The sequence below is a fragment of the Vitis vinifera genome, chromosome 17 (assembly GCF_030704535.1).
Source record: "Vitis vinifera cultivar Pinot Noir 40024 chromosome 17, ASM3070453v1".
Classification (NCBI taxonomy): domain Eukaryota; kingdom Viridiplantae; phylum Streptophyta; class Magnoliopsida; order Vitales; family Vitaceae; genus Vitis; species Vitis vinifera.
This window is the reverse complement of record NC_081821.1, coordinates 945,694-970,914: the sequence shown is the minus strand read 5'-3', so window position 1 is coordinate 970,914 and position 25,221 is coordinate 945,694. Positions and strand designations below refer to the sequence as shown.

Here is a 25,221-nt window from a genome sequence, read left to right as displayed (position 1 = left end):
GTAAAGAAAAAAAAATGATAATATTAGGATAATTTTAATCATAATATATGAAATAATACTGTTAAATAAATATTTAATCACTTTATTTGGACATTATATTTTTTTTATCCATGAGTTATTATGTACAATATTTAAATTTTGATAATTCAACACTTAAATAAATAATTTTTATTGTCAAATTGTTAAATTAAATTCAACACTTAAATTTAGGATAATCTCAAATACTTTTCGTTTTTACTGATCAATATTTTTAATTTCTATTGAGTGAAATAAGAGGGCAGATATTGAAAGAAAAAATGAGCTCAGGTCAAACCAGATTACCTAAAAATAACTGAAAAAACAGACACTACCACCACCAAACCTCCCGCGAAGTAGCCGCAGAACCCCTCGTTTGCAACTTTAAATCTAGTCTTTGCATATTCCACCTGCTGTCTCCAACCCTCCATTTTCACCTTCCTCTCTTTCTCTCTCTCCAATCTCCATGGGTTGCGGGGCGTCGAAGTGCAGCCATGGCGACGATCCGTCGCCAGCCGGACTTCGTCGACCCCTCTTCCGCTGCTCCGGCGATGAGATAAAAAGAAGAAGCACATGTATGTTCGGATGTGGTACCACCCTCTCCAAGAAGGAGCTGCTCACCAACGGTGATGCAGACATCGACGATTACCCGATTAATGGTTCCAACGAGGATGGCCGGAGAAGCATGTCATCGTCCTCGTTGGAGGATGGATCGACGAGGTTGAAGGTGGCAACGGAGTCTGATGGAGAGGCTATCATGAAAGCCCCGGGAACTGAGAGTGGGATAACCTCCTTATTGCCTATACAAGAGGAGGGCAGCAGGGGAGAAGAAGAAATGGGGAAGAGAGGCAGAGAGGAGGAAGGGGATGATGAAGAAGAAAGGGAAGAGGATGGAAAAGCCAGTGGTGAGGAGGTTGGATTGGTGTGTCCTGGTTCACCTAGTTTCAGAGAATATTGCACAGCCACTGATAATGGTAAGTTTGTCTCTATCTATATATTTATTGGACTGAAACCAGATGATGTGTGAATTTTCTCATCATCTTTCTTACAGGTACGAATGACGTCACAAGGAACAACTCGCAGAGTGATCTGAAGAATGCTGAGAGTTCCCAATTTTCGAATTCCAATCAGGTATCTGTTGTTGGTTTAATATACATTGTTTGTTTAGAACCTAGACCTAAACGGGGATTCGGTTCTGGGCGCTAATACCGTATTGGACAGCTAATTTTTCTAAACGCTTAAATATTTAAAATTTGGATCATGATGATGTTATTGTGCTTAAAACCAATGCTGAGGTTGTAGCTACATATTTCTATTACAAGAGATGAGCTACAATCTCCTATTTATCTATCTTAATCTTCGGTTTTTCTCAATTTGTTTCTTCTACTGAAATACAGGGCTCCTCGATGATTCAACCAGTGAAGAAAGACAAGAAAGGAAGGAGATTTAGGAGGGCAGTAATGAATCTAATGGCCATCAAGTCATCTCCATCTAGTTCTTCCCAAGTCAGAGCCTCAACTTCTGACTGAGAAAGCATCAGCTTGAACATGCTAGGAAGAAAGGGGACTGCCTTCCACACCTATTCCCTGATGGGTTTTTCGCCTTTTTTTCCATTCTTGTTCTTGGTCACATGTTCTGCTCTTTAGCAAAGACAGGAATAGTTAATGCGACCGAAAGAATGCTAATTATGTACCCAATGTAACATGAAGCCGAGATGAAGATGCGGCCTTACGGTCGATCTTCAGTATCGGCATAAGTGAATCTCTATTTAGAGTGTGCTTAATTACATATATGTGAAAAACCGATCATCCTCACCTGCATTTCTGGTGAGCCAAGTCTATGTACACCGATATATCACTTGATAACAATATAAACCAGGGTGATCTCTTGCTGGAAGTTTTGTCCATGAACAATTTCAAATCTTCAAATTGAAGCAGGTCACGAATCTGTTGTTAATCTCAGGAGGAAAAGGAAGGTTGAGCATTTCTTTCTTGTATTTGAAGTTCACAAACATAAGCCTTATGACCATAATGGTACCTTAATTGCAAACAAGTAGCTAAAAAGGCAAGCACAGGGGCAAAGTTTTTACAATATATACTACACACTGATGGGTTGCCCGAGTAGGCCATTTCACACCTGATTAATATATACTACTTATTATTACTAGCTATGTGTATTCTTTGCCCCGGGACTTACCAGCCCTTGGGTATTTCAGTCTCTCTTCAAAGGCTACAAGCGAAAAACCTGTCCAACAAGATTTATAGAAGCCTCCCGGTGCATGAGGAGTCTGCTAATCATACTCTATGTCTTGGGACTTACTAGCCTCTTGGATGCATGAGTCCTCTTTCAAAGCCTGTGACAGTGTACTCCCCAATTTAAATAAGTCTCTTAAAAGCCTTCCCTCTAAGGACATATAGCACTTTGGAGAGTACCGACCGTGCCCTATGCCTCTTTCGGTATCATACAAAGGCACTATGCAGGACATGAGGGTGTCTGCCATGCGTACTTCTTGGATGGTCTACTTGTCTTAAGTGTTCCCTTGCTTTAAGAGTGCTTGAAAGGCACCATGGGCTTTCCCAACCTCCTTTAAAGACCTTTGAAACAAGAAGGAACATTCAAGCAGGGGAAAGTTCTTCAACAAGGAGATCTAACAGCACACACCAGTACAGATTTCAAACAGGGGGGAAAATAAAAATAAAGGAAAAGGACACTTTCAACTATTTATTGGTCATGGCATAGGGCACATACCTGGTCGACCCTCGACAGAAAAAGCTGAAGAGAGAAACTCCTCGTCCTCCATGAAAACTTGGAGATTCTTGGATCTCATCAAGAACCCAACTGCTTCCTCGTCAAAATCCAGGAGGAATGCTAACTTGATCAGTTTGGCAAGAGCGGATATATGGTCTCCATTCCCCTGTAACACAGCTTCAGATATTACTTCAGCGAAGATTGTAGCATATTCAATTGTACTTTTATGTCCACCTGACATCTCCATCTTCTCCATGATAAGCTTGAAATTCTCCTGGTCCCAGCACATCATTCGTCTTGCATTAATGTCCATGGTTTCCCCGGAAGTCGTTGACAGTCTATAGCTTACTGCAATTGGATCCTCCGTCTGAAAGACCTCAAGATTGAGAAGGCCTTTGACAACTTCCTGCCTTTGTCCTGCTTCCATTTCAATAGAAGGATCAGCGAGAAAGCCAAGAATGAGTCTCAGCAGGCCTCTTCCGATTAAAGATTCCTTCTGAGACACTTGCTTGAGTTCACTAGCTTCCAACTTGGAGATATCCTCTTTCTGTACAGATTCAGAGATAGTTCGAACACCAATTTTTCTGTAGATCTCAAATAGCTTAGTCCAGGACAAGGAAGGGATGCTTGGCTGGGGATACCAGACAAAAATTGAATGAGGGGAAGATTGTTCGAAAAGATACTTCAGCTGGAGGTCATCTGCGATGTAAACATCATGTTTGTCAAATAACATGATTCCATCTGAGTCCGATTCAACTGGCAGTTTTGACAAGTTTTCAGCAAGAGTTTTCTGTGTCTTTTTACTCCAGTGATTTGAAACATGGGCCCAGAAAGCACAACACTCTGAATGTGACAATCGCTCCCTTGAATTTTCCCAGTTATTCCAAAGTTCGCAGTAGTCATCAACAGAAGGATTGGACTTAACTTGCATAACTCTGGAGAAAAAGGTGAATAATTCTGGCATATAGTGTTTCTCTAAAACATTAAACTGTGAACTGAAGAGACCATCCTTGTCATAAATAACACACTTTTCAGGACTGACCCACTCTCCACTGTCACTACCATTAGGGATCCAGATCCTTCTAGGAGCATCTCTGTGAGGCGACCAGCTGTGTTTATTCAAGTAATTATAGACTCGAACAATGGTTGAAAATTCAGAATGAAAATCAAGGTAGCCGGCAAGCAAAGAGCACCCATTTGACACATCAACGGTCACTCCTATTTCTCTGAGCTCGTTCTTGTAGGCTGTAATGTTGGGGCCATAGAATTCTTCATCAATGAAAGGCCCATCATTCCTCTGTAAGAAAGAACCCCACTCAGAGCCAAACAACAAACTTTGGTCTGGAGACCTATACCCATAATAGGTTTTTAACCAACTTTGGGAAACCTTTTTCCGGAAAATGTCAGGTAAATGAGGATCATATTTCTGTAAAATCTTTATGCACTGCAGCAGAGAGAGCACACTTTCTGGAGTTATAGTGCTGGGATCTTGGGGAAAACAGATACCAGCAGCCACAAACCTCACACCATCTCTATATTTGATGGTAACGCCCAGGCTATTCAGCTCTTTTCTGTATTCATGAATGCCCTTGCCGTAGGAATTATCACTGTCATCAATGAAAGGAAGCAGAGTAATTGAGCTTACAGGTTCCCACTCCGGGCCAAAAAGAATGCACTCTCTTGGAGATCTAGGATCACCAAAGCGTGTTTGCAGCCATTTTGCCTCGTAGATGCTGCACACAAAATCTGAAGGAAACTTGTTGTTTGTCTTATTAATCTGTCTGTAAGATGCGAGAAAAGACAGAACATGTTCTCTTCCAATGGAAGATGAGGATGCACGTTTCTTGAAAACAGGAGAAAATTTCTGGGTTGCCGCCTCAAAATCTACCACTACTCCTGCTTGCCCCAACTCTCTTTTGTAAGAAAAGATGGTGGTCCCATAGAAGTCTTCATCAATAAGTGGGAAATCATTATGGAAGACTTTCAGAAGGCAGCCCCACTCAGTATTAAACAGGAAACATTCACTAGGAAACTTGTAGCCCATGTTCGTCTTCAAGCATTTATTACCTTTAAGTGCCTGTATAAGTTTATCGGCTGGTCTTGAATTGCGCTCACAATCACGCATGCATTCAAATATCAAAAGAATAGCCTCGGCTGTTGGATGATTTGAGCATGCTTGAGACTTTAAGTGATCAGTAACAAGCTGGTAATTTTTGTTGAAGCCAACTACCACACCTAGCAATTGGAGTTCCATTTTGAAACGAAGGATTTCCTTGCCGTAGTGATCTTGGTCGATGAAGGGGATGTCACTGATTTGTGATGCAGCTTTCCATTCTTGGTCAAATAAAACAGATCCAACTGGAGACCTGTGACCACAGGAAGTCTTCAACCATCTTCCATCCTTGATAGTCTGGATGAACTCATCAGCTGGAAGAACTTTAAGCCGCAGAAATTTGATGAAATTAAGTATTTGAAACACATTAGATTTGGTCAATGCAGAGGAAGTTGCAAGAGACATTACGTGCTTCCCTGCAAACTGACACATGTCACGATATTCAAACATTACTCCAATTTTTTTGAGCTCCTCCTTATAATTATTTAAGCCATTGCCATAAAATTCTTGGTCAATCAATGGAATATCAACCATCACTGACTCGTCCTGAAGAAGATTTCCATCTGATGAAGCAAATAGAAAAGACTGTGATGGTGGCCTGTATCCAGGGCTGTCACTGAGGGAAATTTTGAGCCAGCTTCCTGTCCGAATGGATGCCAAGAACTTAGCAGGCAGATTTTCCTTATAATTCAGATTATGAATCCAGTCCAACAGCAAGAATGCATTTTTCTTGGTGAGTGGTGTATCTGCAACAGATAACTCAGCGTTGGGAGGAGATATATCAGGTATATCAGAAACTGCAATATGTGTTTTGAGAAATGTTATTAGCTGACTTTCTGGGGTGAATGAACCTGCATAATTTCCTGAGCGCAAATAGTCTTCTCCTAGTTCAACATAGCCTTCTTCCCTCCACGGATTTGCACCCATCAATCCCACCCATTTGCTTCCATTGGCAGGGACGAGAACCCCTTTTCTTCGTCTCATCACATGCCCATAGTTATCTACAAGTGGCATAATACCACACAAATAATCAACCTTCTCCTTTGGTAGATAACTCTTTGAGAACGAATGATAAAGGAAGTGAGCATAGGCAATTGCAAGCTGTCGGTCATCATTGAGAGAATTATAAAGAATGACCGCAAAGTTGTACATGCCTACAACACGAACCTTAACTTGAATTTTAAGCCATTCCAACAGAGTCTCTCTCCTAAAAAATGACATTATAGCTGCTTGTGTGCTTCTGGGCATAAAATATCGATCTGTCATAAATCCAAATTCCCTGTTCCAATCTATCATCCATGAGATATGCCGAGGCTCATGGGACATACAAATCATACTTTCACCATCCCGCATTGTGACGTTGCTTATAGCACACAAAGCAACCCTTCCGTCAAGCCCAACATATTTCAGGAGAGGCACATACTTCATAGTAGTGCTATAGAACGAGAAACTCCATTTCTCAGCAATAAAGAGTAGAAGCTCCAAATAGTCATCCTCTGTCACTCCCAAAACAAGCTTGGAACTCATGATACACTTGGCATACCATTCGCTATTGACAGGTTCCACACCAAGGAAATTCAATATGTGATCGTGCTCCTCTGTATCAAATGAAGAATTCAGGATATACCTTCCATGGGATGATAGAGAATGCAAGCTTACCCCTTGCTTCCTTGCCTTTTTCAGGATATTCCAGAAAGAAGGCATTAACCTACCCACTTCACAAGGTTTACGAAAGATCTTCTGGTCTGAATACGACTCACACGGTATGATATTCTCTGTAAGCAGTTTTGCTTTGATAGACTCCCTCACGACATTGAGCTTTGGATAAGAAGAGCTGTTGATAGGTAAGAACTTAAACATTGGGGTCAGTGTAGAAACTGGAACATCTTCTGATGTTGTAACCAGTGAAATAAAGGCATTAAGAAAAGCAGAAGGCACACAATCTAGAATGCCTTGGTTCCATTTGTTGTCCAAGAGGATTGTTTCCCTGGATGATGCAAGAACAAAATCTGCCTGAATAATGAAAGGAAAATTTGTAACCATCTCCGTAGGAAGAAATGCATAGATTCCAGGAGAGCTCATCCCCCTATTCAGTCGCTGTCCAATCGGAAATGCTAGCTTAATAACCCACTCCTCCACTCCAAGTCTTCTTTCTACTTGATTTTCCTGCCTGACAGGGAACTTCTGCCTCCACATATAATAGCTGCATTCTTTTTCAGTCACATCACTAGCTTCATCCGTGGAGAGATGGAGAGTATAGGAATCAGCATCAATATTTTTCCTTGTAACAAAGTTAATTTCACTTGAAATAGATATAGCATTCACTGTATTGAGCCTTGGATCCTTGTTATCTTCCTTGACAGAAAACTGCTTAATCTTTGAAAGAAATAATAGAACTTCAGGTTGAATACTTGAGAGCTGTTGCTTCACAGGTTTGATCTTGTCTGGCTTTAGAGGCAAGATTATAGTAGTGGTTGGAAGCACAGCATGAGAACCATATATTTGTTTTATGTCAGCAAGACTTGGATTCTGCTCAACCCATTCAGGGACAATGTACCCAAGATTGCTGTGCGAGCAAGGCTCTTCATTGAATCGTATCTGATATCCATTACTGAATATGTAAGGCTGAGCTGTGATCAAAAATACACTTTTGAACCCAATTCCTGCATATTAGCCAGATGACAAGTTGCATAAGAAATAGTCCTAATAGGTAACTAAGTAAAATAAATAACAAATAACTGGTAGAGGGATCAAATTGGTTAACAGAAAGACTTGTTCCCATTAGACTAATTGAGAACTACAAACAAATTTGTCATCACATGTTCACACTGTTGATTGTTCATCTAGGTCATCAGTCAATTTTAGTACTCATGGTCATGAAACACTCTAATTGAGAATGGTTGTGAGGAAATTCTAAAGAAGCTTTGACCTTGGAGGTGTGAAGATAATTGGTAATGGAGTGGTCAGGCATTTGAAATGTGATATTTGGGCATTATTCAACTTCTTATGATGGCCATAAGTCTTCCATATGCTTAAAAAGACATTCAATAATCACACATAGAACATGATTTGTTTTTGTTAATGGCTTTGATAGAGAGGCAATTTGAAAAGAACAACAGTGTGTAGAAGAACCTCCCTAACAAAATTAAAACATAGAAGGAAAAACAATAGATCGGTGCTGCTGTGTTGTTCTTTCTCTTCTTTTTCTTTTCTTTTCTTTTCTTGTCTTCTTCTTCTTCTTTTATTTATTTATTTGTTTTTGGGTGTGTGGATGGGCCTAGGGCTGGTGTGGAGTCTGAGGCAAATTCTCACTGTCAGCACACTGCACACAACTAAGTATTTCTTCCCATTTTCTTAGTCCTGTGCAGTGTGCTATATTTTCTTTCATGCTCTCCATAGTTCCAACCAATATTTCTTAAATAATTTCATTGTATGGACATATTCTATATTTCTTTCTGCATTTTAAAATCCTTAAATATCAATGAAGGAAATAAAATTCAAGATTTAAGGTTCTAATACCTTTGCTTGTCAGTTTAATTTCGTATATTCAGTTTTCTTAATATTTATATAATTAACCTAAATTATATGTTAAATTGCTACTAATGTTTCAATATTTAATGTCTAATCTTCTGCATTGAGTCAACTAAGTCGAGTCTACTCAAATTGATGTCTTTATGTAGCTTAAGGAAATCAACCTTAAGAGATAGAGCCCTTTGATCTCCATTTCCACCCCTTCCCAAGTAACTACAATGTCAACTTAGGGAATTCATGCTCTCTTAGTATCTTGTATCATGTATTAATAAATGTTCTAGTCACAAATGCTCCCCTAGTTATGGGTACATACACAAATGTTCTTAGGCATGCTTCTGAAAATAAAAAACATCCCCTTGAACACGTCAGCTCAATGAATAAGTTTATTTAGTTCTACTCAACTGAAAATGACTCACAAAAAGATATAATATGAGATAATAAGGAAAATATAAAGCCATCTGTGTTCATCAATCGAACTTATGACTTGAAGAAACTGTTTTGGCTCCACAAGTTCTATGACATTAGGATCTAGCTACCTGATACTTAAAGCTTAGGGATGAGAGTAAAGGGCTACTCTGTTTCCCTTTAAAAATACAGCAATTGTGGCATATAAATCTGTAACTAAAGAATGTAAAAATATGATGGAAGGAATCCAGGAATCAAGGACTGAACGCATGAGATGGCCATAAGAGTCCTACAACATGCATAAAAAAACATCAAAGATCAGAAAGGAAATGCCTACTCTGTTTTTGTTAATGGCTTTGGGGAAAAATAATAGAAAGCCAATTTCAAAGGAGGGAAAACTAGGACAATTCATTGGTGGGGGTGTTTTTAGGTTAGCACACTGCACAAAGTTAAGTATTTGGGATAATCATGATTTGCCTGCTATAGGAAGAGCTCATATATTTTGCTTCAAATGATCCTCTGGAACACCAACAACATGATTGTAATTACAAATTAAAAAAAAGGTCAGTTAGTGTTGGATTTTAATTGCAAAGCCAACTTTGCTGTCATATCATTCTGATGGTTTCCTATTATTGAATTCATGCATCTCCATGCATATGAAACAATTCCATTTATTGTACACCTATTTGACTTGTACTAACACACATGTTGTTGAGAACTTCCTTTCATATTCTTAATATTTCTAAGGTAAATTTATATATGGGCATTCTATATCTCATATCTGCATTTTAAAATGCATATATTTCACTAGAAGAAAAGCAATTCAAGATTTAAGGCTCTAATACCATTCTTTATGGGGAAGGGTAAGCATTGGGAACCACATACAGAAAGCAAGGGAGGGAATCTGGAATCTCATTGGTACATTTTTCGTTTTATTTTTATCCAGTTTATTTATTTTCCCTAATATTTATAGGATTATCCTAGATTGTATGTTAAACTGTTGCATATGTTTCAATATAATGCCTACACTGCATTGACTTAATGTTGAATCAGTCATGTTTTCAAAAATTAACCAATAATCCATCCAAACGCATTAGCCCCTTCGATCTTCATTACCACCCTATATTGTTGTTTGTAGGTAAAGTGAACCAAGATTCGATGTTGGTAAGCTACTGTAATAGATAAAGCCTTACGTTTTCATTTCTTCCCTATGTTGTGTCATTTAAATGACATTTGAGACTTTATGTATCATAGTGAATTCAAGTTCCATTAGTATCATGTATGATGCATAGATAAATTTTCAAGCTCCAAATTTTCTCCTAATTATGAGAACAATACAGGCAATCGTCATATCTTAAAAGAACTTCAAATGCTCAACCTCCATTAAGAAGTTTGTAAATTAGAGGTTAACTAGATGGTTCTGAACAACCAAAAATAACTTATACAAACACATAATTCAAGATAATAAGAAAGAAAGCTCTAGCTGACTTGATCAAGCTAACTTTTGACTCGATTAAAGTGTTTTTACTCTATAAGTTCTAAGACTTGAGGATCTACCTGCTCTGTAGTTAAAGCTTAGTATAGAGAGGTAGGCGTTCCTCTGTTTCCTTTTCAAATTTACACCATAAAAAGGGAAAAATATGAGTGAAAGAATCAAGGAATGGAGGTACCTTTCTCTCCAATATAACCCTGCTTCCTGTTGCTTTTCTTGGTGGACCTCCCAACACTGCATATAGACTCTATGTTTTTAGCTGAAAACCCCTTCTCGTTATTGAAAATCAACAATGTCGCCGGTGCTCCAGTGTCTGTTATGTCCTGTGAAGTTATAACTAGCTCCAGCGATGGATTCACTCCTTCCCCGTACTCATTATCTTCTGCATTCTGTTATGCAAAATTCACCATATTTGGTTAATTCACATGTAGATTATCCAAAAGAAAAAAAAAATGTAACTGAAATTTGAATGTAACAAAACTAAATCTCAGCTAGATCACATTCTGGTCAGAATCAAAACAATACATGCCTGATTCTTTGGTCTATGTTGGAAATCAAAACCAAATGATTTTCCAAAGTAATTCATTAGCATACCAAGGAAAGGAAAAAAATATATGGAAAAACTCCTCTCCATTCAGAGCTATTTTGGAAGTACAATCTCCAGTCCGTCACCTCCAAGAAACAAAAACCACATGAAGAAAACAAAATACACAAAAGTTCCATACGTTTCATTTTCCTCCGTTTTCTGACAACGGAACTGATGAACAAGACAAGGGTCAAAATATTAAATAATATAACAAAACAATCCCCGCATACAACACAGTGCCGATTACATCTCAAAAAACAAGAGAAACGTATTAAAAACAAACCTGAATGAGCTCCATGAGGAAATGAACATCCTTAGCGTAAAGCTCAGCAGAGAGATTCTTGACCGCCTGGTGAAGATCCTCCGTCAGAGGATTCAGCTCTCCTCCGATCGAGAACTTCGTCCTCCTTATCTCTTCTATATGCTCTTTCGGCGTCGCCATTACTACTCCTTCTCGATTCACTCAAAGTACTCCTCTTCAGTCTTCACTCTTAGTAGAGAGATGCCAAGAGCACCAAACGACATCACACCGAAGAAGTGTCATACATATACATAATTATATATACACACTTTGAGACACGCAATCCAATGCCAAATCCTTGTGGTTTTGAGAGTGATAAACTTAGTGGAGAAGTAAACCTGTGGAGAAAGTAGTAAGTAACCAACGAAGTCGACGTCTACGCGAAAGAGTAAGACAGAGGAAAAGGGGGTGTACGGGCAAGGAGACTTGCTCAGGTCTCCTAGGAGGCGAACGGTGAGATTTTAAAGTCGGAGCTTTTCGGAGTGTTGCCCAATAATTAACAGCCACGTGGAAAGTTTAAATTTATTTATATTGAATTTAGATCTCATTTTTTTTATTCTTAATTCTATCCTATTCAATTTTGTGTTTCAAAAAGTAAAAACACTAGTTTAAAGGTGCTCTTGTAATTAAACATGACTATCATTATGATATTTGAAAACAAAAATTAATCCAACAAAAATCTAGTTTGGTGGGAATTGTGATTGAAGAAAAATATAAATCTTTAATACTTTTTAAAATTAGAAATAAATTATATTTAAAAGTGTAAAGTTGGAAAATGATGGATAAATTTTATGGAAAATTTTAAATTTACTTTAAATTAATTTACTTCTCATTTTTTATTTTTTTAAATATACTTAATTGAAAGTTAAAGAAGAGATTTAAAGTATTCGGTTAAAAGATTCATCAATAACAATAACCACCGCTCATCAATAATAACAATTTAACAAAAATGAGCAATAATAATTCAAGAACATTTAATAAAAAAGAAACACTAAGAGCCCGTTTGGCAGTGATTTTTAAAAGTGTTTCTACCCTTAAAAACACTTTTAAGTGTTTTTGGGATGAAAATAAAGTGTTTGGCAAATTTTAAAAAACACTTTTTAAAATCTGGAAAAACACTTGAGGTGATTTTTAGAGAATCATTTTTTTTAAAAAAACACTTCAATTTTTTTGAAATATTCCAAAAATGCCCCCAGTGATAAATCAATTAGAAAAATCTTTTTTTTTTTTAGAAATTAATAGGTGGTCATATATTGTTTTACTTTTAAAATTATCTTTTATTCAATGTTTTTATTTATTTATTGATTTAGATGTTTTTTGTAAATATTTTTTAAAATTTTAGTATAGTGATAAAAAAATTATTATTTTTAATTAAAAAAGTCTTTTTTTTTTATAGAAATTAATAGGTAATCATATATTGTTTTAATTTTAAAATTATCTTTTATTTAATGTTATTTTTTTAGTGATTTAGATGTTTTTTCATTAATAAAAAGTTTTTTTGTTTATCATATCATTTTTTTAATTAAAATTGTATGTCCTTTTTGGTAATTTATTAATATTAAAAGTGTTTTTATATTTATACAATATATTATCAAAAACACTTTAGAATCATTTTTTCTGATTATCATAAAAGTGTTTTTCACAGAAACACTATAACAGAAAACACTTAAAATAAAAACACTTCCACTAGAATCATTACCAAACGGGCTCTAAATATAACAGGAAAAATCTTTCAAAGTGGTTACGAGAGAAGTGGGTCAAAAGGGGGAGAAAAATTCTCTTCAAGTGATAAATTTAGGTATTGAGATGGAGTATTCAATATAGCAAATAATAGACTTATTTAAAAAATAATTAATGATGACAAAAAAAGATAAATTGCAACCATCTATTTTGAGGATGATATATTGTAATTTTATTTTTATAATTTGATATGTTAAGTTCAATTCTTATAATATAAGTTTTTTTTTTTTGTTCCCAAAAAGTATTAAGAAAAAAATTATTAAAGAAAATAAATTTCTCATGTGTGATTACAATATGAAAAATATAAAAGAAAATCCAATATAATTATAATTAGTTAAAAATTTATATATTTTAAAATGATTTAATCTTTACATAGAAAAGAAAAAATATGTTAAATGGATTTGAAATAATTATAAAATAATTTATTAATTTTAAATCTATTTTTTATTTTTTACTTTTTTTCTTTAAGTTTTTTTCCCTCACATTCTCCCTCATATTTTTTGGGGACCAAACATAGCATTGTTTGAAAACAAATGGAAAAATTAGGATATCTTAACATCTCCTTTACTTAAAAAGGCAAGCACAAGGACATAATTATCACAATATCAGGTTTACTACACACCAGATTCATATATATTACATATTAATATTCTAATAGCACATACCAGTAGAGACTGCAAACAGGGGGTAAATATAAGGAAAATGATACCTAGTCGACAGGAAGGGCTGAGGAGAGAAACTCCTCGTCCTCCAAGAAAACTTGGAGATTCTTGGATCTCATTAAGAACCCAACTGCTTCCTCATCAAAATCCAGGAGGAATGCCAACATGATCAGTTCGGCGAGATCAGGTATATGGTCTTCTTTCTCCTGTAAGACGCCCTCTGATATTACTTCAGCGAAGATTGTACCATATTCGATTTTATTTTTATGTCCACCCGATATCTCCATCTTCTGCATGAAAAGATTGGAATCCTCCCGGTCCCAGCGCATCATTCGTCTTGCATCAACGGCCATGGTTTCCCCTGAAGACATTGACAATCTATAGCTTGCTGCAATTGACTCCTCCGTCTCAAACACCTTAAGATTGAGAAGGCCTTTGACAGCGTCCAGCCTTTGTCCTGCTTCCATTTCAATAGAAGGACCAGCGAGAAAGCCAAGAATGAGTTTCAGCAGGCCTTTTCCGATCAAAGTTTCCTTCTGAGACGCTTGCTTGAGTTCACTGGCCTCCAACTTGGAGATTTCTTCCTTCTGTACAGATTTAGAGATAGAACGAACACCAATTTCCCTGTAGATGTCAAGCAGCTTAGTCCGGGGCAAGGAAGGGATGCTTGGCTGGGGATACCACACAAATATTGAGTGAGGCGAAGATTGTTGGAAAAGATACTTCAGCTGGAGGTCATCTGCAATGAAAACATCACGTTTGTCAAACAGCATTATTCTCTCCGATCCTGATTCAACTGGCAGTTTTGACAATCTGTCGGCAAGGGTTTTCTGTGTGTTTTTACTCCAGTGCTTTGAAACATGGGCCCAGAAAGCACAACACTCCGAACGTGACAATTGCTCCCTTGAATTTTCCCAGTTATTCCAAAGTTCGCAGTAGTCATCAATAGAAGGATTGGATTTAACTTGCATGACTCTGCAGAAAAGGCTGAATAATTCCGGCTTATAGTGTTTCTCTAAAACATTCAGTCGTGAACTGAAGAGACCATCCTTGTCGTGAATAACACATTTTTCAGGACTAACCCACTCTCCACTGTCACTCCCATTAGGGATCCAGATCCTTCTAGGAGTATCATTGCAAGGCGACCAGCCGTGTTTATTCAAGTAATTATAGACTCGAACAATGGTTGAAAATTCAGAATGAAAATCAAGATAGCCAGCAAGCAAAGAGCACCCATTTAACACATCAATGGTCACTCCTATTTCTTCGAGCTCGTTCTTGTAGGCTGTAATGTTGGGGCCATAGAATTCTTCATCAATGAAAGGTCCATCGTTTCTGTGTAAGAAAGAACCCCACTCAGAGCCAAACAACAAACTTTGGCCTGGAGACCTATACCCAGCATTGGTTTTTAACCAACTTTGAGAAACCTTTTTCCGGAAAGCATCAGTCAAAGTATAACCATCTTTCATTAATATCTGGATGCACTGCAGCAGAGAGAACACACTTTCAGGAGTTATGGTGCTGGGATCTTGGGGAAAGTAGACACCTGCAGCCACAAACCTCACCCCATCTTTATACTTGATGGTAACACCCAGGCTCCTCAGCTCTTTACTATATTCATGAATTCTCTTGCCATAGTACTTGTCACTATCATCAATGAAAGGAAGCACAGTAATTGAACTTACAGGTTCCCACTCCGGGCCAAAAAGAATGCACTCTCTCGGTGATCTAGGAACACCAAGCCGTGTTTGCAGCCATTTTGCCTGACAGATGTCGCGCTTAAAATCTGAAGGAAACTTGTTTGTCTTATCAATCTGTCTGTAAGACCTGAGAAAAGACAGAACATGTTCTCTTCCAATGGAAGACGAGGATGCATGCTTCTTGAAAACAGCTAAAAATTTCTGAGTCGCTGCTTCAAAATCCACCACTATTCCCGCTTGCCTCGACTCTTTTTCGTAAGACAAGATGCTGGTCCCATAGAAGTCTTCATCAATAAGTGGGAAATCATTATGGAAGACTTTCAGAAGCGAATCCCACTCAGTATTAAACAGGAAACATTCACTAGGAAACTTGTAGCCCATGTTCGTCTTCAAGCATTTATTACCTTTAAGCGCCTGTATAAGTTTATGGGCTGATCTTGAATTGCGCTCACAATCACGCATGCATTCAAATATCAAAAGAATAGCCTCGGCTGTTGGATGATTTGAGCATGCTTGAGACTTTAAGTGATCAGTAACAAGCTGGTAATTTTTGTTGAAGCCAACTACCACACCTAGCAATTGGAGTTCCATTTTGAAACGAAGGATTTCCTTGCCGTAGTGATCTTGGTCGATGAAGGGGATGTCACTGATTTGTGATGCAGCTTTCCATTCTTGGTCAAATAAAACAGATCCAACTGGAGACCTGTGACCACAGGAAGTCTTCAACCATCTTCCATTTATGATACTCTGGATGAATTTATCAGCCGGAAGAAATCTAAGTCTCAAAAATCTGATGAACTTGAGTATTTCAAACACACTGGATTTAGTCAACGCAGAGGAAGCTGCAAGAGACATGAGGTGCCTCCCTATAAACTCACAGGCTTCGCCATATTCAAACATTACTCCAACAGTTTTGAGCTCCTCCTTATAACAATTGATGCCATTTCCATAAAATCCTTGGTCAATCAAAGGAATATCAACCATTACTGACTCGTCCTGCAGAAGATTTTCATCTGATGAAGCAAGCAGGAAAGACTCTGATGGTGGCCTATATCCAGGACTGCCACTGAGGGAAATTTTGAACCAGCTTCCCTTCTTAATGGATGTCAGGAACTTAGCTGGCAGACCTTGCTTATATTTCAGGTTGTGAATCCAGTCCAACAGCAAGAATGCATTTTGCTTGGTGAGTGGTGCATATGCGGCAGATAACTCGGCGTCGGGAGGAGATATATGAGGTATATCAGAAGCTGCAACATGAGTTTTGAGAAACGTCATTAGTTGCATCTCTGATGTGAATAAACCTGCATAACTGCCTGAGCGCAAATAGTCTTCTCCCAGCTCAACATAGCCTGCTCCCCTCCACGGATTTGTACCCATTAATCCCACCCATTTGCTTCCGTTAGCAGGAACGAGAACCCCTTTTCTCTGAGTGCTCACATGCCCATAGTTATCTACAAGTGGCATGATACCACACAAATTGTCAACATCCCCCTTTGGTAGATAACTCTTCGAGAGGGAATGATAAAGGAAGTGAACATAGGCGATAGCAAGCTGTCGGTCACCCTTAAGAGAATTACAAAGAATGACTGCAAAGTCTTTCACACTTACAGCCCGAACCTTCACTTGATTTTGAAGCCATTCCAAGAGAGTCTCTCTCTTAAAAAAAGACCTGATAGCTTCTTGTGTGCTTTTGGGCACAAAATATCGATCTGTCACACGTCTAAATTCCCTGTTCCAGTCTATCAACCATGAAATATGCTGAGACTCACGGGACATACAAATCGTACTTTCACCATTCCACATTGTGACATTGCTTGTAGCGCACAAAACAACATTTCCATCAGGACCAACATATTTTAGGAGAGGAACATTCTTCATGTCGGTGCTGTAGAAAGAGGAACTCCATTTCTCAGCAATAAAGAGTAGAAGCTCCAAATAACCATCCTCTGTCACTCCCAAAACAAGATTGGAACTCTTGATACACTTGGCATACCATTCGCTATTGACAGGTTCCACACCAAGGAAATTCAATATGTGATCGTACTCCTCTGTATCAAATGAAGAATTCAGAATATACTTTCCATGGGATGACAGAGAATGCAAACTTACCCCTTGCTTCCTTGCCTTTTTCAGGATATTCCAGAAAGAAGGCATTAACCTACCCACTTCACAAGGTTTACGAAAGATCTTCTGGTCTGAATACGACTCACATGGTACGATATTCTTCTTAAGCAGTTCTGCTTTGATCAACTCCCTCACATCATTGAGCTTTGGATAAGGAGAGCTGTAGATAGGCAAGAACTTAAACATTGGGGTCAGTGTAGAGACTGGAACATCTTGTGATGTTGTAACCAGTGAAATGAAGGCATTAAGAAAAGCAGAAGGCACACAATCTAGAATGCCTTGGTTCCATTTGTTGTCCAAGAGGATTGTTTCCCTGGATGATGCAAGAACAAAATCTGCCTGAATAATGAAAGGAAAATTTGTAACCATCTCCGTGGGAAGAAATGCATAGACTCCTGGAGAGCTTATCCCTCTATTCAGTCGCTGTCCAAATGGAAATGCCAGCGTAATAACCAACTCCTCCACTCCAAGTCTTCTTTCTACTTGATTTTCCTGCCTGACAGGGAACTTCTGCCTCCACATATAATAGCTGCATTCTTTTTCAGTCACATCCTTAGCTCCATCCGTGGAGAGATGGAGAATATAGGAATCAGCATCAATATTCTTCCTTTTAACAAAGTTAATTTCACTTGAAATAGATATAGCATTCACCGTATTGAGCCTGGGATCCTCATTATGTTTCTTGACAGAAAACTGCTTAATCTTTGAAAGAAATAATAGAACTTCAGGTTGAATACTTGAGAGCTGTTCCTTCACAGGGCCGATCTTGTCAGGCTTTAGAGGCAAGATTATGGTAGTGGTTGGAAGGACTGCATGAGAACCGTATATTTGCTTTATGTCATCAAGAGTTGGATTCCACTGAACCCATTCAGGGACTATGTACCCAAGATTGCTGTGCGGGCAAGGCTCTTCATTGAATCGTATCTGATATCCATTACTGAATATGTAAGGTTGTGCTGTGATTAGAAATACACTCTTGAACCCAATTCCTGCATATTAGCAAGACGACAAGTTGTATAAGAAATACTTCTAAGTCGTGTGCATCTTAGGCTAGCAAGTTAAGCAAGGGAGAAGGTTGACTTAGTAAAGACCAAAAGTCTTGCCCACAGTTTTCATTTTAGCTTTTAAGTCGTGTACATCTTAGGCTAGCAAGTTAAGCAAAGGAGAAGGTTGACTTAGTAAAGACCAAAGTTGGGGTGTCTAGCTGAATTGATTAAGCTAACTTTTTGACATGAATAAAGTGTTTCTACACTAGAGGTTCTAAGAATTGAGGATATACTTGATCTGTAGTTAAAGATTCTCAACTGAATCAATAGTACCTCTAAAGTCCACTTCTTCCCCATACTACGAGTGAAAGAGAAAATGTAAAGACTACCATTAAAGCAGCCCAAGCGAAACTTACTATATCCATGTAAATTATGTCCCTTATTTCTATGAATATGAAAGAATTTTTCCATTATTGCTCACTAATAATAGTGGAATCGATGATGCAGAGTCAAAATAGGATTCTGACCCAAGACCATTGAAGAACCAATCCCATAAATCCACTTATAACAAAACAAGTTCTTATAAGATTTCTAGTAGAATCAGAAAACATTAAGCATAAGCAAAATACGAGTGATACCCTTGGAAAGTATCAAGGGAATGTTACTAATGAACATGTAAGAATAATAAGACCCCTTGTTTCTTTTGTTCCCAGTATTAATGAAATGCATAAAAATATAGAACCAAGATAGATCACTTTCTACTATCACATACCTCTATTTCTCATTTTATCTAATCCTTGTTGTCTTCCGATTGTTTCACAGAGACAATCGGGAGACAGTCTATCGTTGACTAGGGATTATCGAAAAGAAAGAATTTCTTTTTGCAGACAGAGAGTTAGAGCTTGCTCTGTTTCGTTTTAAAATTTACAGCATGGAAGATGGAGAGATATGAGCGAAAGAGTAAAAAAATGAAGGTACCTTTCTCTCCAATATAGCCACACTTCCTATTGTTTTTCTTGGTGGACCTCCCAACACTGCAGATAGACTCAATATTTTTAGCTGAAAACCCTTTTTCGTTGTTGAAAATCAACAATGTCGCGGATGCTCCAGTGCCAGTTATGTCCTGTGAAGTTATAACGAGCTCCAGTGATGGATTTACACCTTCCGGGTAGTCATTATCTTCTGCATTCTGTTATGTAAAATTTAGAATATGTGATTTCTTCACATTTAGATTTTCCAAGACCAAAAAAATGTAACCGAAGTTTGAATGTAACAAAACTAATTCTCAATCCATATCACTTCACTTTCCGATCATAATGATCGAATTAGAATAATAGATAAGTAACATATTCTTCAAAAAGTTAGTGCAAAACTAATTCTCAATCCATATCACTTCACTTTCCGATCATAATGATCGAATTAGAATAATAGATAAGTAACATATTCTTCAGAAAGTTAGTGCACCGATTTAATATTTGGGTTGAACTTGTGTTAAAGTTTTCTCAATACGAACCAAAACCAAACCTGATTTAGTGTTTTTATACTTGTATAATAATATTCATCTCCTTTTTAAATTTTAAAAATATCAAATTATAAATATATCATATACTTTCCTAAGTTGATTTTTACTTCAAAGATATATCATATAATTATGAATCTCTAGTTAGTCATCTCCAAGAAACAAATACCATATAAAGAAAACAAAATATTCAAAAGTCTCATAACCGTCATTTTCCTTGGTTTTCTAGCAGAGGAACAGAGCAGCGCTCAAAGCGCTCAAAATTTTAAATAACATGACAAAACAATGGCTGCATACAACGCAGAGTGCTCATCACATCTCTAAAAACAACAAGACAAACATATAAAGCACAGACCTGAATGAGTTCCATGAGGAAATGAACATCCTTAGCGTAAAGCTCAGCTGAGAGATTCTTCACCGCCTGGTGAAGATCCTCCGTCAGCGGATTCAGCTCTCCTCCAATCGAGAACTTCGTCCTCCTTATCTCCTTTATATGCTCCTCCGGCGTCGCCATTACGACCACTCCTCCTTCTCGATTCACACAAAGCACTCTCAGTCTTCACTCTCAGTAGAAAGATGCCAAGGGCACTGAATGGCAACACACAGAAGTGTCTACATATATAAAAGAGACGCATTTAAAGAATGTCCAATCCATCGTCGTTTTGTGTGGACTAGAATGTGAGAAACTTAGTAAAGAAGCAAAACTTGTGAAGGAAGTAAGCAATCAACGGAATCGACATCAACTAAAGAAAGAGAAAAAAAAGGGGCGAGACGTACGGACGAGGAGACTTGCTCGGGTCTACGAGGTGTGGTTCCATGAAGTTGGAAATTTGGAATCGTCCTTGCATGTGGGGAGTGAGATTTAAAAGTGGTGTATTTTGATTATTTTCGATATGCCCAATAATAAACGACCACGTGTAAAATAGATTTATTTGTATTTATTTCTACCTAATTTTATATTATCCGATTTTTTTGTTTGAAATTTCTAATTTAAAATAATTACTAAATCTTATAAAAATTTGATTCAACGAATTACAGTGAAGAAAAAGGCATGTTTTATTTTATTTTTTAAATAAAGATAAATCGTATAAAAAACTATAGAATTGTGATTGAAAAATATATCCAAAAATGGAGAAATTTATAATTGAATGAATTTCCATTTGAGAAGCTTATTCTTTTATACCTGATTCCTAATTTTCCATTATGATCCCATTTCATGTTACATTTATTCAATCATTCAAATTTAATTATGAAGATCAATAATTTAGATTTAGTGGTTGATATAATAACTATTTGATAACTTAGCAATTTTCCTAAATATAAATTTTTACAGAGTTTTTTTAAAAAAAACTCTTATTACATAAAATACTTCTCAATTTATTTTACAAACAAAATTTTCTTAAAGAATTTAATTTGGAAAGCTTATTCCATGTATTATACACCTGTACATAATACATAATGTAAAATTTTTTTAAATATCATATTTTCAATTGTTTTTCTAAAACAACTCAAATTTGTTATTATATATATATATATATATATTCAATAATAATAAAAATTGATCAAATCTGTTTTTTTGTAAATAAATAAATGTTTTCCAAATAGAACTTATTATTAGCCATTACCAAATAAGCCTTTATATATATATATATATATATATATATATATATATATATATATATATATATAACACTACTTAGGCTAAAATGTTTATACAAAAACTACAAATTTCATTTGTTTATACTTTTAATGTTTTTTTTCCCTGATAATTTGGTCCTATATATTTATATAAATATTTCATTTTTTTTTATATTTTTACTTAGTGATATATTTTTAATCATACACATAAAGATTCATATTTTGAGTTTTGATATGATACCAAATCCATATGCTAAGGATATATTTTAAAACTATTTTTGAAAACAACCTTTTAGGTTATATTTTTGAGCTATTTTAACAAAAAAAAAAAAATCAAAATTTGTTTTTTTATTGGTTATCCCAAAATAGGTTTTTGAGAATTATTATAAAAATATGATTTATTTTCTTTAGAATATATAATGGTTTTTCTTGTTTTTTAAAACTTTTTTAAATAACAATCAATACATATAAAAAAAATATTTTTAAGGAATATTTAAATACACAAAATAAATTAAAACATTTCAAATTTATAAACAAAATTTTGTTTTAGAAATTATCATACAAATATTTTTTAATATTGTTTTCAAAAACATTTTTGAACAACCTCTATTTTTATAATTGAAAGCAATTTTCTAACTTAGAAAACAATTTTAATAGACTTTTGAAAAAAAAAATAGTTTTTTGAAAAATTATTTTAAAGATGAATTGTTTTGAGAACAAATTTAAGATATTTTCGTTTATTACTTTTAAAGTGTTTTGAGTAATAATTGAAAATATAAGTAATATTTTAAAAACTTTTATGCTAATAATACTTTAATGAAAAATAAGATAAAAAAAAAAACTATTTTTCAAATATCAAATGTAATTCTATTTCTAAAAACAATTAAGAAGTGATATAAAACTAATTTCAAGAATAATTTTTAATTAAATCCTTAATTATTAGTCAAAATATTATATTATTTAATCATATTAACTTTGATGATTCACTTTAATGCGATTATTAATGAAAATGTTATTTTATTTAATCTTTTTTTACCTTTAATGATTAACTTTAACCAAAGGGGAAACCTCCGGGCGAAGGAATTAGAAAGTGGAGAAGGAATTAATAAAGAATGAACAAAAATAAAAAATAAAAATTTAAAGATTTTAAAAGGCACCCACCTAGTGGAAAATGAGAAAAAAGTTTGGCCCATTGTACTAGAAAGTGACGTCACCATTCCTCCACGCCGAGTCTTTATGGACCATAGAGTTCTTGCATTGTCTTTTCCTCTCATTTTCCAAAGGGAGATGGATAAAAAAACATATAAGTGACTGTACAAGTAGAACGGGAGTCTCCAAGAGGATTAAACTATAAATATGAGCTAATAACGAGACCGACAATCTTCTAAAAATACTCAAAATAGAGGGTGGCAATCCTATAAAAACACTAGGGATAGCAACTCAATGGATGAGGATGGGTACTTATATTATTTAAAATTACTCATATTTCCATCCTAAAAAAAGTTTTAACTAAAAAATGGTAGATTGAGATAGGTATAGAATTTCTAAGGTTACAACTTGAATAGGTTGAAAGTTAACTTGAGTTTAATTTAAATTAAGAAATGATTAACCCAAACTCAATTTAATCCGATTTCTAACTTGAAGTGCTCAATCTTGTTTTTTTAAACTTGGATTAAAATTGGGTTAATAGAATTAAACTCAAGTTGATTGGACAAGAGTGGAATTGGTTGGGTTGCATAATTTAAAATTTATTCATAATGGTTTTTTTTTTAAATTATATATATTTATATAAAAAATAAGACAAAATTTCAAGATAACAATAAAAAAGTAAAAATTATTATAAAACAAAATGAGAGAAGAAGAAATCAAGAAAGAGATAATAGAATGTATTAGAAAACTCTATTAAATTTCATTAGAAGTCTCTTCCTTTTATAAAGAGTTATAAAATATATTTATGGATGATCATCCATAAGTTACCATAGTGGTACAAAATTTCATATTTTATAATAAAAATAAACTTATATATATATATATATATATATATATATATATATATAAATGAGAAGTATATGATATATTTATAATTTGATATTTTTAAAATTTGAAAAGGAGATGAATATTATTATACAAGTATAAAAACATTAAACCGGTTTGGGTTGGGTTCATATTGAGAAAACTTAATACAAGTTCAACCCAAATATTAAAAACATCTATCTAAGCCCGTCCAAATAGAGGGTTAGGTTTGGGTTGGCCCAATCCAACCCGCCCAAGTTGCACCCTAGCAATTTCCCATGCTTACCTCTCTCATATCTCCTTTAATTTTTAAATTATTTTTCAAAATTTTTAATTTTAATTTTGTCAAAAGAAAATGAAATGAAATTATTTTTATCTAATTTTATATAATTAGGTTTGGTAAGAAAACCTTCTTTGATGACTCTAGTTTTTTTTTTTTTTTAAGAAAAAACAACAATAAAGCCCATTCAATATACATTTCTTTCAAATTTGTCCCATGGGCATAGATGGTACAAAAAAAACTTATCCATTACCATCCCTATAAAAACATCAAGACTAGTCACATTAATTCTTCAATGTGCTTATTGGGTCAACCACCCCTATGCTCATTAAGCCAATCATCCCGATATATTGGGCCAACTACCTTGAGATGTGGATCATTCAAGATACATTAGCATAATGTACTCCTTTTGTTTGAATTAAGTCTAAGATCAAGTTTTTACTCAAAAGAATTGATGAGGCAATTTAACGTAGATCAACAAGACAATTCAATGTAGATCCAATTTTTTATTCACTTTTGGGATTCAAGTTCAACTCATTTGCAAGAATCACAGTGACTCTATAGGTATTGCATGGAAGTTGAAAAAAAAGGAAATATGAATTTATTGTTTCTCAACTATAAAGACATTTAAACACAAAGCTATTTTCAAAATAAGTTTTCAAATAAATCTTTATATAGAATGGTGCTCAATAAAAAAGGTTTATGTGGGCACCTTGAATTTCATACTTCGATACTTGTAATAGTCTCGTTCTCTTGTTTTTTTTATTTTTTTATAACGTGGTCCAATATATTTACATTTAAATATCTTTTTTTTTGCTATATTTTTATTCAATGATTTATATTTAAATACATAAATTTAATATGGTACTAAATCCATATCTCAAGCATCCGTATGGAAATTATTATTGTATAACTAAAACCAATTTTCCAACCTAGAAAATAGTTGGTAGACTTTTGAAACAAAACCGTTTTTCAAAATTTATTTTGATAACATATTATTTTGAAAATAAATTTAACATATTTTCAAATGTCTTAATAAACAATTAAAAATATAGAACACATTTAGAAAAAAAATTATATTTTATGTTAAAGTTTATGGTACTTTCATTGAGAACAAAATCAATGAACTATTTTTAAAATATCAAATATAATTTTGTTTTTGAAAACGATTAATAACTACTCCCAAATTGTTTTCTAATAATCTAATAACAATTAAACAAAACAATACCTAACATGTTTTAATTTTTTTTTTTTTTGGGTTTATTAGACCTAAAAAAAGATTTTTTGACATTAAATAAATTAATTAAAAAATCCATAATATGGTTAATAAATTAAATTAAATATTAGACTATGTTCATTTATTAATTT

General features: G+C 35.0%; 3 protein-coding genes across 4 annotated transcripts; 1 reads left to right on the top strand and 2 right to left on the bottom strand.

Moving 5' to 3' along the window:
* Positions 1–423: 423 nt before the first annotated feature.
* On the top strand, positions 424–1,911 carry LOC100854620 (uncharacterized). The gene is made up of 3 exons (XM_003634176.4): positions 424–989; positions 1,067–1,146; positions 1,413–1,911. The coding sequence occupies exons 1-3, from the start codon at positions 482–484 to the stop codon at positions 1,542–1,544; spliced, it is 720 nt and encodes a 239-aa protein (XP_003634224.1). The 5' UTR covers positions 424–481; the 3' UTR covers positions 1,545–1,911.
* A 51-nt stretch (positions 1,912–1,962) lies between these two features.
* LOC100257713 (uncharacterized) lies at positions 1,963–11,512 on the bottom strand. Of its 2 annotated transcripts, none has more exons than XM_002280578.4 (4): positions 11,174–11,512; positions 10,483–10,693; positions 2,764–7,539; positions 1,963–2,662 (listed from the first exon to the last, which is right to left on the bottom strand). In XM_002280578.4, exons 1-4 carry the CDS (start codon positions 11,330–11,332, stop codon positions 2,631–2,633), a joined length of 5,178 nt encoding a protein of 1,725 aa, XP_002280614.1. In that variant the 5' UTR covers positions 11,333–11,512; the 3' UTR covers positions 1,963–2,630. The 2 variants fall into 2 exon arrangements, with proteins under 2 accessions (XP_002280614.1, XP_010663783.1); XM_010665481.3 differs by having other exon boundaries at positions 1,963–2,609; positions 11,174–11,511.
* Positions 11,513–13,479: 1,967 nt separating this feature from the next.
* On the bottom strand, positions 13,480–20,598 carry LOC100252577 (uncharacterized). The gene is made up of 3 exons (XM_003634177.4): positions 20,278–20,598; positions 19,382–19,592; positions 13,480–18,406 (listed from the first exon to the last, which is right to left on the bottom strand). The coding sequence occupies exons 1-3, from the start codon at positions 20,434–20,436 to the stop codon at positions 13,641–13,643; spliced, it is 5,136 nt and encodes a 1,711-aa protein (XP_003634225.1). The 5' UTR covers positions 20,437–20,598; the 3' UTR covers positions 13,480–13,640.
* Positions 20,599–25,221: the final 4,623 nt, after the last annotated feature.

What these genes read in the sequence shown, in the direction of transcription:
- LOC100252577 (XM_003634177.4), bottom strand. Translation starts at nt 20,436, where the DNA reads ATGGCGACGCCGGAGGAGCATATAAAGGAGATAAGGAGGACGAAGTTC. An exon ending in TCCTCATGGAACTCATTCAG is followed by an intron (nt 19,593 to 20,277) that starts GTCTGTGCTTTA and finishes TTTACATAACAG; the next exon opens with AATGCAGAAGATAATGACTA. An exon ending in TGGCTATATTGGAGAGAAAG is followed by an intron (nt 18,407 to 19,381) that starts GTACCTTCATTT and finishes GCTAATATGCAG; the next exon opens with GAATTGGGTTCAAGAGTGTA.
- LOC100257713 (XM_002280578.4), bottom strand. Translation starts at nt 11,332, where the DNA reads ATGGCGACGCCGAAAGAGCATATAGAAGAGATAAGGAGGACGAAGTTC. An exon ending in GGGTTATATTGGAGAGAAAG is followed by an intron (nt 7,540 to 10,482) that starts GTACCTCCATTC and finishes GCTAATATGCAG; the next exon opens with GAATTGGGTTCAAAAGTGTA. An exon ending in TTCTGTCGAGGGTCGACCAG is followed by an intron (nt 2,663 to 2,763) that starts GTATGTGCCCTA and finishes GTGTGCTGTTAG; the next exon opens with ATCTCCTTGTTGAAGAACTT.
- LOC100854620 (XM_003634176.4), top strand. Translation starts at nt 482, where the DNA reads ATGGGTTGCGGGGCGTCGAAGTGCAGCCATGGCGACGATCCGTCGCCA. An exon ending in TTGCACAGCCACTGATAATG is followed by an intron (nt 990 to 1,066) that starts GTAAGTTTGTCT and finishes TCTTTCTTACAG; the next exon opens with GTACGAATGACGTCACAAGG. An exon ending in AATTTTCGAATTCCAATCAG is followed by an intron (nt 1,147 to 1,412) that starts GTATCTGTTGTT and finishes ACTGAAATACAG; the next exon opens with GGCTCCTCGATGATTCAACC.